At 42.9% G+C, this 17532-nt stretch overlaps 1 protein-coding gene across 1 annotated transcript in view; it reads left to right on the top strand.

Annotated features, from left to right (window-relative positions):
• PCP4L1 (Purkinje cell protein 4 like 1) overlaps nt 1-15923 on the top strand; it is a 51657-nt gene extending 35734 nt beyond the window's left edge. Inside the window, exons 2-3 of the mRNA XM_016194438.2 lie at nt 12962-13016; nt 14931-15923. Coding sequence (XP_016049924.1) covers nt 12962-13016; nt 14931-15073 — 198 coding nt within the window. The 3' untranslated portion in view covers nt 15074-15923. The remainder of the gene's footprint in view (nt 1-12961; nt 13017-14930) is intronic.
• The last annotated feature ends 1609 nt before the right edge of the window (nt 15924-17532 follow it).

Genomic DNA, 17532 nt, shown 5'->3' with positions numbered 1-17532 from the left:
GGGGTATAATTCTATATAGTTCCCACCATCAGAGTTCTGTGTCCCATCCCCTCCACTGGAAACTTCCCTATTCTTTTTTTTTTAATTTTTATTTATAAAAAGGAAACATAGACAAAAATCATAGGATAAGAGGGATACAACTCCACACAATTCCCACCACCAGAACTCCATATCCCATACCCTCCCCTGATAGCTTTCCTATTCTTTTTTAAATATTTTATTTATTTTTTCCCTTTTGTTGTCCTTGTTGTTTTTTACTGTTGTTGTAGTTATTATTGTTGTTGTTATTCATGTCATCGATGTTGGATAGGACAGAGAGAAATGAGAGAGGAGGGGAGAAAGATAGACACCTGCAGACCTGCTTCACCACCTGTGAAGCAACTCCCCTGCAGGTGGGAGCCGGAAGGCTTGAGCCGGGATCCTTGCGCTGTTCCTTGTGCTTTGCACCACCTGTGCTTAACCTGCTGCACTACCACCCGACCCCCAGATTTCCTACTCTTCATCCTTCTGGGAGGTGGAAGATCTGGCCTCTGTAATTGCTTCCCTGCTGAACATGGGCATTGACTGGTCGATCTATATTCCCAGCCTGCCTCTCTCTTTTCCTAGTGGGGCAGGGTTCTGGGAAAGTGGGGCTCCAGGACATATTGGTGGGGTCATCTGCCTAAGGAAGTCCAGTTGGCATCATGTTAGCATCTGGAACCTGGTGGCTGAAAAAAAGTGTTAACATATAAAGCCAAACAACTTGTTGACTAACTTCCCTATTCTTTACCCCTGTGGGAGTATGGACTAGAATTCATTATGGGTGGAGAAAGATAGAGGGTCTGGCTTCTATAATTGCTTCTCTGCTGGCTATAGATGTTGACATGTTGATCCATATCCCCAACCTATTTTTTTTCTTTTATTTCTTTATTGGGGAATTAATGTTTTACATTCAACAGTAAATACAATAGTTTGTACATGCATAACATTCCCCAGTTTCCCATATAACAGTACAACCCCCACTAGGTCCTCTGTCATCCTTCTTTGACCTGTATTCTCCCCACCCATCCTTTTTCTTTCTTTCTTATTTATTTATTTATTTATTTATTCCCTTTTGTTGCCCTTGTTTTTCCTTTTTATTGTTGTAGTTACTATTGTTGTCATTGTTGTTAGGTAGGACAGAGAGAAATGAAGAGAGGAAGGGAAGACAGAGAGGGAAGAGAAAGACAGACACCAGCAGACCCACTTCATCACCTGTGAAGTGATTCCCCTGCAGGTGGGGAACCGGGAGCTGGAATAGGGTTCCTTAAGCTGGTCCTGGTGCTTTGCACCACCTGCGCTTAACCTGCTGCACTTAACCCGCTGCGCTACCGCCCGACTCCCTTCTTTTTTCTGCTTAAGCAGAACACTGTTCAGTTCTGGCTTATGGTGGTGCAAGGGATTGAACCTAGGATGTTGGACCCTCAGACATGAGAGTCTGTTTGCATAACCATTATGCTATCTACCCTCCTCCCTATTTTAGTCTTTTTAAAAATATACTTATTATTGGATAGAGACAGAGAGAAATTGAGAAGAGAGTGGGAAATAGAAAGAGGGAAAGAAAGAGACACCAGCAGCCAGCTCTGCTTTACCATTTGTGAAACTTTCCCCATATAGGAGATCAGGGGCTTGAACCTAGGTCCTTGAGCACTGTAATGTGTGTGCTTAACCAGGTATTCACCACCAGGCCCCTCTTCCTCTCTTTTTCAATTTTTTAAAATTCATATTTATTTATTTTCCCTTTTGTTGCCCTTGTTTTTTTTAATTTCTTTATTGGGGAATTAATATTTTACATTCAACAGTAAATACAATAGTTTGTACATGCATAACATTTCCCAGTTTTCCACATAACAATACAACCCTCACTAGGTCCTCTGTCATCCTTCTTGGATCTGTATTCTCCCCACCCACCCACCCACCCCAGAATCTTTTACTTTGGTGCAATATGCCAATTCCAGTTCAGATTCTACTTGTGTTTTCTTTTCTGATCTTGTTTTTCAACTTCTGCCTGAGAGTGAGATCATCCCATATTCATCCTTCTGTTTCTAACTTATTTCACTCAACATAAATTTCCATCCAAGGTGGGCTGACAAAGGTGATGTCACTATTTGTTATAGCTGAGTGGTATTCCATTGAATATATATATATATATACCACAACTTGCTCAGCCACTCATCTGTTGTTGGACACCTGGGTTGCTTGCAGGTTTTGGCTATTACAAATTGTGCTGCCAAGAACATATGTGTACACAGATCTTTTTGGATGGGTGTGTTGGGTTCCTTAGGATATATCCCCAGGAGAGGAATTGCAGGATCATAGGGTAGGTCCATTTCTAGCCTTCTGAGAGTTCTCCAGACTGTTCTCCACAGACGTTGGACCAATGACATTCCCACCAGCAGTGTAGGAGGGTTCCTTTGACCCCATACCCTCTCCAGCATTTGCTGCTGTTACCTTTTCTGATGTATGACATTCTCACAGGAGTGAAGTGGTATCTCATTGTTGTCTTTATTTGCAATCAGAGACTGGGAGCATTTTTTCATGTGTTTCTCAGCCTTTTGGATCTCTTCTGTGGTGAATATTCTGTCCATGTCCTCCCCCCATTTTTGGATGGGGTTATTTGTTGTCTTTTTGTTGAGATTTGCAAGTTCTTTATAGATTCTGGTTATTAGTCTTTTGTCTGATGGATGGCATATAAAGATCTTCTCCCATTCTGTGAGGGGATCTCTTGGTTTGGGTAGTAGTTTCTTTCATTTTTTTTTTTTAATAAATTTATTTCTTTATTGGGGAATTAATGCTTTACATTCAACAGTAAATACAATAGTTTGTACATGCATAACATTCCCCAGATTCCCATTTAACAATACAACCCCCACTATTTCATACATCATTTTTCATGGACCTGTATTCTCCCCACCCACCCACCCACCCCAGAGTCTTTTACTTTGGTGTAATACTCTAATTCCATTTCAGGTTCGACTTGTGTTTTCTTTTCTAATCTTGTTTTTCAACTTCGGCCTGAGAGTGAGATCATCCCATATTCATCCTTCAGTTTCTGACTTATTTCACTCAACATGATTTTTTCAAGGTCCATCCAAGATCGGCTAAAAACGGTGAAGTCACCATTTTTTACAGCTGAGTAGTATTCCATTGTGTATATATACCACAACTTGCTCAGCCACTCATCTGTTGTTGGACACCTGGGTTGCTTCCAAGTTTTGGCTATTACAAATTGTGCTGCCAAGAACATATGTGTATACAGATCTTTTTGGATGGATGTGTTGGGTTCCTTAGGATATATCCCCAGGAGGGGAATTGCAGGGTCATAGGGTAGGTCCATTTAATATATTGCTGTAGCTCTTTCAGTAGAAGTTTGATGTATTTAGATGGCTTCTCATTGGGTGCATAGATATTAATAATTGTTAAGTCCTCTTGATTGACTGATCCTCTGAGCATTAAGTAGTGTCCATTGCTATCTTTTTTAATCTTATCTATTTTAAAGTCTATCATGTAAGATATGAGAATAGCTGTTCCTGCCCTTTTTTGTGGGCCATTGGCTTGAATGATAGTTTTCCATCCTTTCACTTTAAGTCTGTGTTTGTCTTGTTGCGTTAGGTGAGTTTCCTGTAGACAACATATTGTTGGGTTGTGTTTTCTTTTTTTTTTTTTTTTTAGTTATTATTGTTTTTTTTTTTATTTAAGAAAGGATTAATTAACAAAACCATAGGGTAGGAGGGGTACAACTCCACACAATTCCCACCGCCCAATCTCCATATCCCACCCCCTCCCCCAATAGCTTTCCCATTCTCTATCCCTCTGGGAGCATGGACCCAGGGTCATTGAGGGTTGCAGAAGGTAGAAGGTCTGGCTTCTGTAATTGCTTCCTCGCTGAACATGGGCGTTGACTGGTCGGTCCATACTCCCAGTCTGCCTCTCTCTTTCCCTAGTAGGATGGGTCTCTGGGGAAGCTGAGGTCCAGGACACATTGGTGGTGTCTTCAATCCAGGGAAGTCTGGTCGGCATCCTGATGATACCTGGAACCTGGTGACTGAAAAGAGAGTTAACATACAAAGCCAAACAAATTGTTGAGCAATCATGGACCCAAAGCTTGGAAAAGTGGAGAGGAAGTATTAGGGAGGTACTCACTGCAAACTCTAGTATACTTCTGCTTTCTTACTTTGGTGCCATACTCCAAACTCAGTCAATTTCTGCTTTGCGTTTCTACTTTTTTTTTTTTTTTACATGCATAACATTCCCCAGATTCCCATTTAGCAATACAACCCCCACTATTTCATTCATCATTTTTCATGGACCTGTATTCTCCCCACCCACCCACCCACCCCAGAGTCTTTTACTTTGGTGTAATACTCCAATTCCATTTCAGGTTCGACTTGTGTTTTCTTTTCTAATCTTGTTTTTCAACTTCGGCCTGAGAGTGAGATCATCCCATATTCATCCTTCTGTTTCTGACTTATTTCACTCAACATGATTTTTTCAAGGTCCATCCAAGATCGGCTGAAAACGGTGAAGTCACCATTTTTTACAGCTGAGTAGTATTCCATTGTGTATATATACCACAACTTGCTCTGAATGACTCTGAAAATGTCCAATAGTTCTAGGTTATCTATCTCTTCATTTAGCTCCCTTATGTCTTTACTGATTTTCTTCCTGGATGATCTGTCAAGTTGAGATAGTGGGGTGTTGAAGTCCCCTACTATGATTGTGTTACTGTTAATATATTGCTGTAGCTCTTTCAGTAGAAGTTTGATGTATTTAGATGGCTTCTCATGGGGTGCATAGATATTAATAATTGTTAAGTCCTCTTGATTGACTGATCCTCTGAGCATTAAGTAGTGTCCATTCCTATCTTTTTTAATCTTATGTATTTTAAAGTCTATCATGTCAGATATGAGAATAGCTGTTCCTGCCCTTTTTTGTGGGCCATTGGCTTGAATGATAGTTTTCCATCCTTTCACTTTAAGTCTGTGTTTGTCTTGTTGCGTTAGGTGAGTTTCCTGTAGACAACATATTGTTGGGTTGTGTTTTCTGATCCATCTTCCTACTCTGTGTCTTTTAATAGGTGAATTCAGGCCATTCACATTTATTGATATCAAAGATTGAAGATATTTTAACGCCATTCTTGTAGAGTTTTAGAGTGTTTTGATATATGTTCTATTTGTGGTGGTCTGGTTGTTTATAGGAAACCTTTCAGAACTTCTTTCAAGGCAGGCTTGGTGATGGTTGCTTCCTTCAACTGTTGCTTGTCTGAGAAGGTTTTGATGCTTCCATCTAGTCTGAATGACAATCTAGCAGGATATAGTATTCTTGGCTGAAAGCCTTTCTCATTGAGCACTCGATAGATATCTTGCCATTCTCTTCTGGCCTGTAGTGTTTGTATGGAGAAGTCTGCTGCTAATTTTATGGGTTTTCCTTTGTAGGTGACTCTTTGTTTTTCTCTTGCAGCCTTGAGGATCCTTTCTTTATCCTTATTCCTTTCCAATCTAAGTATGACATGTCTTGGTGTCTTTAGGTCTGGGTTAATTCTGTTTGGGACCCTCTGGGCTTCTTGAATCTTTATGTCTTTGGTGTTGTCTAGACTAGAGAAATTTTCAGCTATTATGGCCTGGAGAACGCTTTCTTCCTCCCCTTCTCTTTCTTCCTCTGGTAAGCCAATAATGCGTATATTGTTTCTTTTGAAGTAATCCCATAGGACTCTGTTGTTGTTTTCAGCATCTCTTAATCTCTTTTTGAGATCTCTTACTTCTTTTTTAGTTGTCTCTAATTCATCCTCAATCTTGCTAATTCTGTTTTCAGCCTCATAGATTCTATTCTCTCTGCCCTCTACTGCTTTCTGGAGTTCATCTATTTTGTTGCCTTGCTCTGATACTGTTTTAGCTTGTTCAGCTAGTTGCCTTCTTAGCTCAGCAATTTCAGCTTTCAGCTCTTTAATAACCATGAGATAATTAGAATTTTCTTCCATTTTCTCATTTGTTGTTCCTGCATTTCTGATTACAATTTTTTCAAATTCTTTACTCACTCCTATTATTATTTCCTTAGCTAATGTTTGGATGTTGAACTCGTTGTTTTGTGCTTCACCCTCTGGAGGAGTTTTAGCTGGACTCTTGTCCTGGTTCGAGTCTCCAATATTTTTTCTTGTTGTTTTAACCATTTTATATATGTTAACAGTTTTTTCAATCCCTGAGTTGGAGCTCAGTGGTTTAAAAGCCTCTTTTTTTTTTCTTCCCTGTAGGCTATGGGAGCCTGAGGGCTTTTAAACTATCAATAGGCTTCTTAGCTTAATCACTGACTCCTGACCAAGAGATAAAGCAGGGTGTGGCAGAGATAATCTAGTGGTTATGCAAAGAGACTTTCACAGCCCCTCAGCTATGCCACCGAGGTATAGATCTTCTCCTGAGTTTCCAGGTTAGATCTCTGTCCCCTGGTGTCCCTCCCTGTTGCTGCTCCAGATTCTGAGGGTAGTAGCAATGGAGACTCAGAGTTGCACTTGGTGAGTGTCTGGGGAGTCCTTTCCTCCCTTCAGCTGTCCCCTTGTTGTGGAGCAGACTGGAGGTGGTGTCTCCACTGATAAACTGTTGAACTATTAGCAGCCACTTAATCTCTCCTTAGGCCCCTCTCTCCTCTCTGTCACCAGCCACGCGTGTTTGTACTCACGGGTGATTTACTGGGTTCCTGTGGTCATTCTAGTCCTGTCTTGTTTCGGTCCGGGTGGTCTCCTTTGGTATTCCTAGTTGATCCGGGAGAGGAGAGGAGAGAGGAGAGGAGAGGAGAGGAGAGGAGAGGAGAGGAGAGGAGAGGAGAGGAGAGGAGAGGAGACTGGGTAGTAGTTTCTTTAGCTGTGCAGAAGCTTTTTAATTTGATGGAGTCCCATAGGTTTATGCTTGTCTTAGTCTTCTTTGTAATTGGATTCATTTCATTGAAGATGTCTTTAAAAATTTATACGGAAAAGAGTTTTGCCAATATTTTCCTCTAAGTACCTGATAGTTTGTGGTCTAACATCCAAGTCCTTGATCCACTTGGAATTTACTTTTGTATTTGGTGAAATATAGTGGTTCAGTTTCATTCTTCTGCATGTTTCAACCCATTTTTTCCAACACCATTTGTTAAAGAGACCCCCCTTTCCCCATTTAATAGTCTGGGCACTTTTTTCAAAGAGTAGATGTCCATAGGTGTGGGGGCTTACTTCTGGGCTCTCAATTCTATTCCACTGGTCAGTATGTCTATTCATGTTCCAGTACCAAGCACTTTTGATGACAACAGCCCTATAATACAATTTGAGATCTGGGAGTGTGATGCCTCAGGTTCTGTTCTTTTTTCTCAAGATTGTTTTGGCAATTCTAGGTCTTTTCTGGTTCCAGATAAACATTTGTAGCACTTGTTCTATTCTCCTAAAAAAATGTGGTTGGGGTCTTGATGGGGATAGCATTAAATTTGTAGATGGCTCTGTGTAGTATATTCATTTTGATGATGATAATTCTACCAACCCATGAACATGGAATATCTTTCCACTTCTTTGTGTCTTTTTCAATTTCTTTGAGTAGTGACTCATAATTTTCAGTATACAAGTCTTTCACTTCTTTGGTTAGGTTCACTCCTTGATATTTTATTGTTTTTGTTGCTATAGTAAAAGGAATTGACATCTGGATTTCAGTTTCTTCTAACTTAGTGTTTGCATAGAGGAATGCCACTGACTTTTGAATGTTAATTTTGTAGCCTGACACCTTACTGTATTGCCTGATGATATCCAAAAGCTTCTTACTGGATTCCTTAGGTTTTTCTATGTATACTGTCATGTCATCTGCAAATGGGGAGAGTTTGACTTCTTCTCTTCCAATCTGTATGCCTTTAATTCCTTGCTCCTGCCTGATTGCTATGGCAAGAACTTCCAACACTATGTTGAATAGTAATGGTGATAGTGGGCAGCCCTGTCTAGTACCTGATCTGAGTGGAAATGCTTCCAGTTTTTCACCATTGAGTATGATGCTGGCTGTAGGTTTGCTATATATGGACTCCACTATCTTCAGGAATTTTCCATCTATTCCTATTTTTTGTAGTGTTTTGATCATAAAGGGATGTTGTATTTTGTCAAAGGCCTTTTCTGCATCTATTGGTATGACCATGTGCTTTTCGGTCTTGCTTTTGTTGATGTGGTGGATCACGTTGATTGATTTACATATATAAAACCAACCTTGCATGCCTGGGATAAACTCCACCTGGTCATGATGAACAATCTTTTTAATATACTGCTATATCCGGTTGGCTAGAATTTTGTTCAATATTTTCACATCTATATTCATCAGAGATAGTGGTCTGTAGTTTTCTTTTTTGGCTGTGTCCCTGTCTGCTTTTGGTATCAAAGTGATGTTGGCTTCATTGAAGCTGGAAGGGAGTATTCCAGTGTCTTCAGTCTTCTGGAAGACTTTAAAAGTAGAGGTATTAGTTCTTTGAAGGTTTTATAGAATTCATTTGTAAAACCATCTGGTCCAGGACTTTTATTTTTGGGAAGATTTTTGATAGCTGTTTCAATTTCATTAGCTGTGATGGGCCTGTTCATGTTATCCACTTCTTCTTTACTTAGTTTTGGAAGTTGGTAGATATCTAGGAAATCATCCATTTCTTCCAGGTTCTCTAGCTTGGTGGCATATAGTTGTTCATAGAAGCCTCGCATGATATGTTGAATTTCTGCAGTGTCTGTTTTTATATCTCCTCTTTCATTTACGATTGATTTATTTTGGTCTTCTCCCTTTTTTGTTTTGTGAGTCTGGCTAAAGGTTTGTCGATTTTGTTCACTCTTTCGAAGAACCAACATATACTTTAGTAACACTTACTTTCGTTGATCTTTTGTATGGTTTTCTCATTTTTCTTTAAGTCTAGGTTAGTTCTGTTTGGGACCCTCTGGGCTTCTTGAATCTTTATGTCTTTGATATTGTCTAGACTAGAGAAGTTTTCAGCTATTATGGCCTGAAGAATGCTTTCTTCCCCTCCCCTCTTTCTTCCTCTGGTAAGCCAATAATGTATATATTGTTTCTTTTGCAGTCATCCCATAGGACTCTGTTGTTGTTTTATGTATCTCTTAATCTCTTTTTGAGATCTCTTGCTTCTTTTTTAGTTGTCTCTAATTTGTCATCGATCTTGCTAATTCTGTCTTCAGCGTCATTGATTCTATTCTCTCTCCCCTGTACTGTTTTCTGGAGTTTATCTATTTTGTTACCGGTTCTGATACTATTTTCACTTGTTCAGCTAATTGTATTCTTAGCTCAGCTATTTCAGCTTTCAGCTCTCTAATAACCTTGAGATAATTAGTGTTTTCTTCCATAGTCTCATGTGTTGTTACTGTATTTCAGATTACAATTCTTTCAAACTCTTTACTCCTGTGATTATTTCCTTAGCTAGTGTTTGGATGTTGACCTCATTATTTTGTGCTTCACCCTTTGGGGGCTTTTAGCTGGACTCTTGTCCTGGTTCATTTCTCCGGTATTTCTTCTTGTTGGTTTACCCATTTTATATATTATGTTATGAGTTCCCTCTTTCAGTACTTTTCAAATTACTGATTACTATTGCCTGGATTGACTTGTGTCTAAGTAAGGTAATTAAAGGGTTCACAGTGGTGGAAGTTAACAGTTGTTTCAATAGTATTTTAATCCCTGATTTGGAGCTCAGTGGCTTAAAAGCCTGCTTTGTTCTTTTTCTTCCCTGTAGGCTATGGGATCCTGAGGGCTTTTAAACTATAAGTAGGCTTCTTAGCTTAATCACTGACTCCTGACCGAGAGATAAAGCAGGGTGTGGCAGAGATAATCCAGTGGCTATGCAAAGAGACTTTCACAGCCCCACTGCTATGCCACCGAGATATAGATCTTCTCCTGAGTTTCCTGGTTAGATCTCGGTCCCCAGGTGTCCCTCCCTGCTGCTGCTCCAGATTCTGAGGGTAGTAGCAATGGAGACTCAGAGTTGTACTTGGTGAGTCTCCAGGGAGTCCTCTCCTCCCTTCAGCTGTCCCCTTGTTGGTGGAACAGACTGGAGGTGGTGTCACTGATAAACTGCCGGACTGTTACTAGCTACTTAATCTCTCCCTAGGCTCCTTGCTGACCACCAGCCACACGTGTTTGCACTCACCGGTGATTTGGTGGGTGGCTGAAGTCGTTCTAGTCCTGTCTTGTTTCCGTCCCAGGTGTTCTCCTTTGGTATTCCTAGTTGACCTGGGAGAGGAGAGGAGAGGAGAGGAGAGGAGAGGAGAGGAGAGGAGAGGAGAGGAGAGGAGAGGAGAGGAGAGGAGAGGAGAGGAGCGAAACAGATCTGTTTCTGCTCGTAGCCCTGCCTCCGGAAATCTCTGCCCTTGTTTTTTTAATTGTTGTAGTTATTGTTATTGTTGTTATTGATGTTATTGTTGTTGGATAATACAGAGAGAAGTGGAGAGAGAAGGGGAAGACAGAGATGGGGAGAGAAAGATAGACACCTGCAGACTTGCTTCACCACCTGTGAAGGACTCCCCTGCAGGTGGGGAGCCAGGAGCTCAAACCGGGATCCTTACACTGGTCCTTGAGCTTTACGCCATGTGCATTTAACCCATGCTACTCTACTAACCAATTCCTTCTTCTTCACTTTTAAAAGATACATCACCCCCGTGTTAATTCATTAATTAATTTTGAGATGGAGACCATTAGAGCATTTTTCTGATTTGTTCTGAATTGTTGAGGTTCAAAGTCAGAACTTAATGCTTGCAAATTCTGCTGCTATTCCTGCACCACCTCCTGGTCTACTAACTCCTCACTTTTTCCTCCTCCTTCTTCTCTTCTCCTCCTCCTCTTCCTTCTTTTCTTTTCTGGTGCTGTGGCGACACCATTCAACTTAAAAGCATGATGTCCAGGGGGCCCGACCCACTGCACCAGCTTCCAAGCTGCTAACTATCTCCATCCATCCATCCATCCATCCATCCATCCATCCATCCATCCATCCATCTTTCCTTCCTTCCTCTCTCTCTCCCTCCCTCTCTCCCTTCCTGCTTTCTCTTTAAGAGTGTGGATTTACCTGTTTATGACAGAAAGGAGGGCGAGGAGGAGAGAAAGATTGAATTTGGAATCTTATGCTTGGGAATCCAGTGCTTATCCACTGGACCACATCCTAGGCCACACTCCCCAGTTTCGATCTGTAACCAGGCCCTCTGTCTAACTTTCCTTGGATAGCCAGTTGGTTTTGAAAGCATCTACTCTTGGATAATTAATAGGTTTCTCAGAGTTGTCCCCAATCAAACTCCTGACCTATCCCTAACCAGATCTTCCTGCCATCTTCTCTATTTCAGGGAATGCCAACTCTATTAAAAAAGGGGGGGGTCGGTGGGTTGGGTGATAATGCAGCGGGTTAAGCACACGTGGCGTGAATCGCAAGGACCTGCATAAGTATCCCAGTTCGAGCCCTGGCTCCCCACCTGCAGGAGAGTCGCTTTACAAGCAGTGAAGCAGGTCTGCAGGTGTCTATCTTTCTCTCCTCCTCTCTGTCTTCCCCTCCTCTCTCCATTTCTCTCTGTCCTATCCAACAACTATGACGACAACAACAACAATAATAACTACAACAACAATAAAACAAAAAGGGCAAGAAAGGGAAAAATAAATAATAAAAACTTTTAAAAAAGGAGTTGGGCGGTAGTGCAACGGCTTAAGTGCAGGTGGTACAAAGCAAGGACCGGTGTAAGGATCCCAGTTTGAGCTCCCGGCTCCCCACCTCTAGGGGAGTCGCTTCACAGGCGGTGATCCAGGTCTGCAGGTGTCTATCTTTCACTCTGTCTGTCTTCCCCTCCTCTCTCCATTTCTCTCTGTCCTATCCAACAACAATGATGTCAATAATAACTACAACAATAAAACAAGGGCAACAAAAGGGAATAAATAAATAAATTTTAAAAAAGAAAAAAAAAGAAGTCAGAACTCATAAAAAATTTAAAAAAGAAAGAGAGAGAGAAAGGTGTGTGTGGGGAGGTGTGGTATACTAGGTTGAAGGCACATGTTATGATTCACAAAGACCTAAGTTCAAGCCCCCACTCGCCACCTGCAGAGGGGCTGCTTCACAAGCAGTGAAACAGGTCTGCAGAACCTCTTTTTTTCCTGTCTCCTCTTTCCACTTCAGTTTTCCTCAGTCTCTATCAAATAAATTAATAAATAAAAAAATTAAAAAAGAAAATTATTTATTTAGTTATGAGAAAGAGGGAGAGAGAACCAGGGCATTACTCTGGCACATGTGATGTCAGAGATTGAACTCAGGACTTCAGCTTGAGGGTCCAATACTTTATCCACTGCACCACCTCCTGCCTGCTCCATTCCCCCCCCCCACTTCCACAGGCTCCAGTATTTTTGATGTCATCCTTACATTTTTCTTACAATTCCACTCATCAAGAACAGTGCTTAGACCAGAGAATCACTCCACCATTCTGCATGTGGACTCTCAGCTCTGAGTTTTGATCCTTGGCAGCACATGTACCAGAGTGCTGCTCTTGTTCTCTCTCCTCTCCTCCTCTCTCTCACTAATAAACAAGTAGCGGACTGCCAAGCTGGTATAGTGGCTCTGCCCGTGGAGTCTGAGGTAGACAGGGCTTCAGTTCAGGTTCAAAGCCTGTCCTCACCAGAAGCCAGTGGTTCAATGCACTGGGGAGGCAGGGGAGAAGAAGAAAACTTGTGGTCCAGGAGGTGGCATAGTGAATAAAGCATTGGACCCTCAAGCATGTTGTCCCAAGTTCCATCCCCGGCAGCACATGTACCAGAGTGATGTCTGCTTCTTTCTCTCTCTCCTTCTATCTGTCTCATTAATAAATAAATAAAATATTAAAAATAATTAAATAAACAAGTAAATCTTTACGATAACAAAAGAAATTCTGACTCTCAGGAGAGTGGCATTTCAAAAGACTTGGCAGGAATAGTGAATATTCTGATCTTTCCTTTTTCAGCTCAACACCAAGACAGCCCCAGCCACCAACCAGGCCTCCAGCCCAGATGAGAAGGGTGAGTGGGTTGGACTGGGCAGCTGGAAGACCTAGGGAACATAAAGGCAAGTGGGGCTGTAAGGTGGGACACACTGAAGTGTGGAGTCAGAGGCAGTGAGACAGGAGGAGCCCAGAACTCCATCCATAACTTTCTTCCCATCTTCTGTATTTGTGTGTGTGTGTGTGTGTGTGTGTGTGTGTGTGTACCAGAGCACTGATCAGCTTTAGCTTATGGTGGTGCAGGGGATTAAACCTGGGACTTCAAAGCCTCAGGCATGAGAGTCTCTGCATAACCATTATGCTATCTACCCCTACCCACTTTCTTCCCACCTTCTACTGTTTATAGACTACCATATTTACTCTTCTAATTTATTTACTAATGTTTACTTGTTTATTTTGAAACTAATGATTTGTTTATTTATTTTACCATATCAGTGCTCAGCTCTGGTTTATAGTGGTATGGAGGAATTGAACCTGAGACTTCAGAGCCTTGGGCATGAAAGTCCTTTGCATAATCATTATCCTGTCTCACTCACCCATAAATTTTTATTTTATTTTATTTTATTTTATTTTATTGTTTATTTTTTAAATAAAGTCAGAGGAGAGAGAGAGAGAGGGAATCCACAACACCAAAGCTTTCTCCAATGTGGGATCCGGGCTCAAATTTGAGTTGCACATATGGCAAAGCAGCGTATTATTCAAGTGAGCTATTTTACCAGCCCTACTCTTTGGTTTTTGAAACTGGCTCTGGGGAGGTTGGAGACAGGCAGGGTGACAGGAAGCATGAACAGATGATGCCAGCTACTGTCTGCTTTGGAGACGTTGAGCTGTAGGATGTCAGAATAAGTGGTGATGTGACATCTCCTCATGTCATTCCAAAAGTAGCAAAGCATTTAAGTAATTGAGCAGATTCTCTGCCTCAGCCCCTGGCTCTAAGTTGTTTTTTTTTTAATATTTATTTATTGTCCCTTTTGTTGCCCTTGTTTTTTATTGTTGTTGTCATCATTGTTAGGACAGAGAGAAATGGAGAGATGGGGAAGACAAAGCAGAGGAGAGAAAGATAGACACCTGCAGACCTGCTTCACCACTTGTGAAGCAACTCCCCTGCAGGTGGGGAGCTGGGGGCTCAAACTGGGATCCTTATGCTGGTCCTTGTGCTTCACACCACATGCGCCTAACACCATGTGTGCTTAACATGCTACCGCCCAACTCCCAAGTTTTGTTTTATTTTACATTTTTGAAAAAGTTTTATTTATTGGGCTGAGGAGACAACACAATGGTTATGCAAAAGATTTTCATGCCTAAGGCTCTGAAGTTCCAAGTTCAGTCCCTAGCACCATTATAAGCCAGAACTGAGCAGTGCTCTGGTCTCACTCTCTGTATCTTTCTCTCTTTACCGCTCTCATTAAAAATAAAATAAATACATAATTTATTTATAATTTGACACAACAGATAGAAATTGAGGAGGGGGGAGGTAAGGAAAGAGAAAGAGAGACACCTGCAGCACTGCTTCATTGCTCATGAAGCTTCCCCCCTGCAAGTGGGAACCAGGGGTTTAAACGTGGGTTCTTGCACATCATAATGTATGTACTCAACCAAGTAGGCCACTGCTCAGCTCCAGATTTTATTTATATATTTATTTTTATTGATTACACTGTGGGGGAGTTCAACATGAGGCAGAGGAGAGAAAGAAGCCCAAGCATCTATTCTGGTACCTGCAGTACTGGGGGTTGAACTGGGAACCTCAGGCATGCAAGCCCAGTATTCTATTTTTGAGCCATCTTTTGGGTCATGCTAGCTCCAACTTCCAGGCTAGTGATAGGGGAACCTCCCAGCTTCTGACAGAAGGTGAACTTTACCTGCTCTGTTTGGGGGGTAGAGAATGGGGCTGGGGTCCCTCAGTGTCCTTTAACTGTCCCTTTACCATCTGCAGGGAAAGCAGGCAACACCAAGAAGGCAGAAGAGGAGGAGGAGATTGACATTGACCTCACAGCCCCGGAGACAGAGAAGGCTGCCCTGGCCATTCAGGGCAAGTTTCGGAGGTTCCAGAAAAGGAAAAAGGACCCTAGCTCCTAAGCGTCCAGCCACCCCTCCCCCCAGGTTCCCTCTCCCCATCTCCTCCTTGACATCTTATTCTCTCTGTCCCTCCAGCTTCCCTTTGGGTCAAGTCCAACCCTTCTCTGTTATGTTCTTTGGCCTCCAAGTTCTCCTCAAAGCAGCAAGGGTACTGTGAAAGTGGGAGAGATAGTAGTTTCCTGGTGCCTGGGGTGAGGTTGATGGGATCCCTGAGAATGTGTGTGTTGGGGGGTGGGGGGAGCTCTCAGAGTGAGATGTTCATGGATGAGATCTCAGGAGACACATACTCCCTCTCCCCTTCATTTGCTTCACTCTTGCACTACCACTCCATCTTCACTGATGAACTCTGCCCCTGCCCCTCCCTGTGGGGTTCAGAGCCCCCCAGTGTCCCTTTTGGGCATTACTTCCCCCCAACCCCCCAATCCAGCAGCTACCATGTTAGTGCATGCCACTAGAGCAGTTCCAAGGACAGGAGAGGTAAGACCCAAGTGTCCCTGCTCCTGTGGTCTGGGACCATGAGGGGCAGAGGGTGGGGGAGAGGTGTGAGGGACCACAGGCAGGGAGGGAAACAGATTTGGGGATGGGGAGTGAACAGGTGATTGCCCCCGACATGCATTACTGCTAGTGAAATTGCGTTTTAGGAGGTTCTTGGGGCTTCGCTGAGCAGCTTGCCCCCAGCCCCGTCCCATCTCCAGTCTGGCTGCATCCCTTTCCCATCCCAGGTCACACCAACTAGGTGACCCCCATAGTTAGCACCAGCCCCACCCTGGGAAGCCAGGACTGAGTGGGCTCATGGCTCTTATGTGACTTTAGCATGTTGAATGATAATAAAACAAAATTTTCAAAAGCCCTCTTCTGGAGTCATTTAAGTTCATTTTCTTTTCCCTTTCTTTAGGGAGGAATAGGAATGTGAACATGAGGTCCCGCCTCACCCACCCCCGCCCAGCCCTGACCTTGAGTGTTGTGTCCTCTTGATCTGTGCTGTCACCACCCCCCAGTGCACCTGTGAGAGCTCTGCTCCAGCAGCAAGCCCCCCATCTTCCATCCTGCCTCCCTCCCCAAGCAAGGGAAACTTCCCATCATTCCCTATCCCTAAAGGACCTGGCCCTGCTGTCCCCATCTTCCCCAAAAAGGCAGAACAGCAGAAACCTAGCCTTTGGGAGAAAATACTGAGCAAAGAGAAGGGCTTTAGTGTGTTGTGCTAAACTCATGTCTCCCCACAAAACTTCCAAAGACCAAGTCCCCTGTTAGGTTGCTTGCTTTCCCGCCCCCACCCCCACCCCTATCTTCTTCTCCCTGGGGTTCTAGAAACCAGGTTTTCACCCTGTTTCTGTCCCGGCTGCTGCTAGCACCAACCTTGGGGTACTAAACCCTGAGAGCTGATTTTTTTGGGGAGGAGCTGATTCTGAGTGTGTTAGAAACAGGAGGAAGGCTGCCTGTGAGGTGCAGTGAATAAGATGTTGGACTCTCAAGCATGAGGGATGCTCTGGTTCTCTTTCTCTAACTCTCTCATAAATAAACTAAATAGAAGGGGGGAAAAAAGAAAGAAAAAGAAACAGGAGGAAGGAGTCAGAAGGCAGGGGAAGACAGACAGGAGGAGAGAAAGATAGACACCTGCAGACCTGCTTCACCACTTGTGAAGCAACCCCCCTGCAGGTGGGGAACTGGGGGGCTCTAACTGGGATCTTTAAGCCAGTCCTTGAGCATTGCACCATGTGCGCTTAACCTGCTATGCTACCCCCAGCCCCCTCTTATTTATTTTTAAACAAACAGAGAGAGTGAAAGAGATCACAGCACTGAGGCTTCCTCCAATGCAGTGGAGGGCTGGATTTGAACCTGTCTCACACACATGATAAAGCAGAGCACTATCCAAGTAAACTAAATCACCAGCCATGCAAAGACTTAATCTTGGTTAACTCAAGGAGGGCAGGGTCTCACAGTGCCTTGAGCTGCCCTCTCTGCAGGTCGAGGGGCTGTGCTGCCCTCTAGGGGATAGTTTGGGGAATCATAGGGAAAGGGTCTGGGCAGTTTCCTCCTATAGTGTAAGGGACCAGCAGGGCCCTTGCACAAAACACAACAGTCTCTCAGCAGCCCCAATGGATGTTCATTCACACAGGCAAGAAAGACTTTGTATTGTCTAAGGGAGCCTAGAACCCAGCTCCACCTTATATATAAACACATAGTATCTTTTGCACTATTCTTCTTTCTTTCTTTCTTTCTTTTTTTTTTTTTAGAATTTATTTATTCATGAGAAAGATAGGAGAGAAAGAACCAGCCATCACTCTGGTACATGTGCTGCCGGAGATCTAACTCAGGACCTCATGCTTGACAGTCTAGTGCCTTAGCCACTGCGCCACCTCCCAGACCACTCTTGTGCACTATTCTAAACACTGAGTTTCCCCAAAAGGCTACTAACAGATGAGAGAAGGTCTTGGGGATGGGCTTACTGTATATGTTCT

Source organism: Erinaceus europaeus, chromosome 9 (genome assembly GCF_950295315.1).
Source record: "Erinaceus europaeus chromosome 9, mEriEur2.1, whole genome shotgun sequence".
In the NCBI taxonomy this organism is placed as follows: domain Eukaryota; kingdom Metazoa; phylum Chordata; class Mammalia; order Eulipotyphla; family Erinaceidae; genus Erinaceus; species Erinaceus europaeus.
This window is presented reverse-complemented; position numbering and strand designations above follow the sequence as displayed.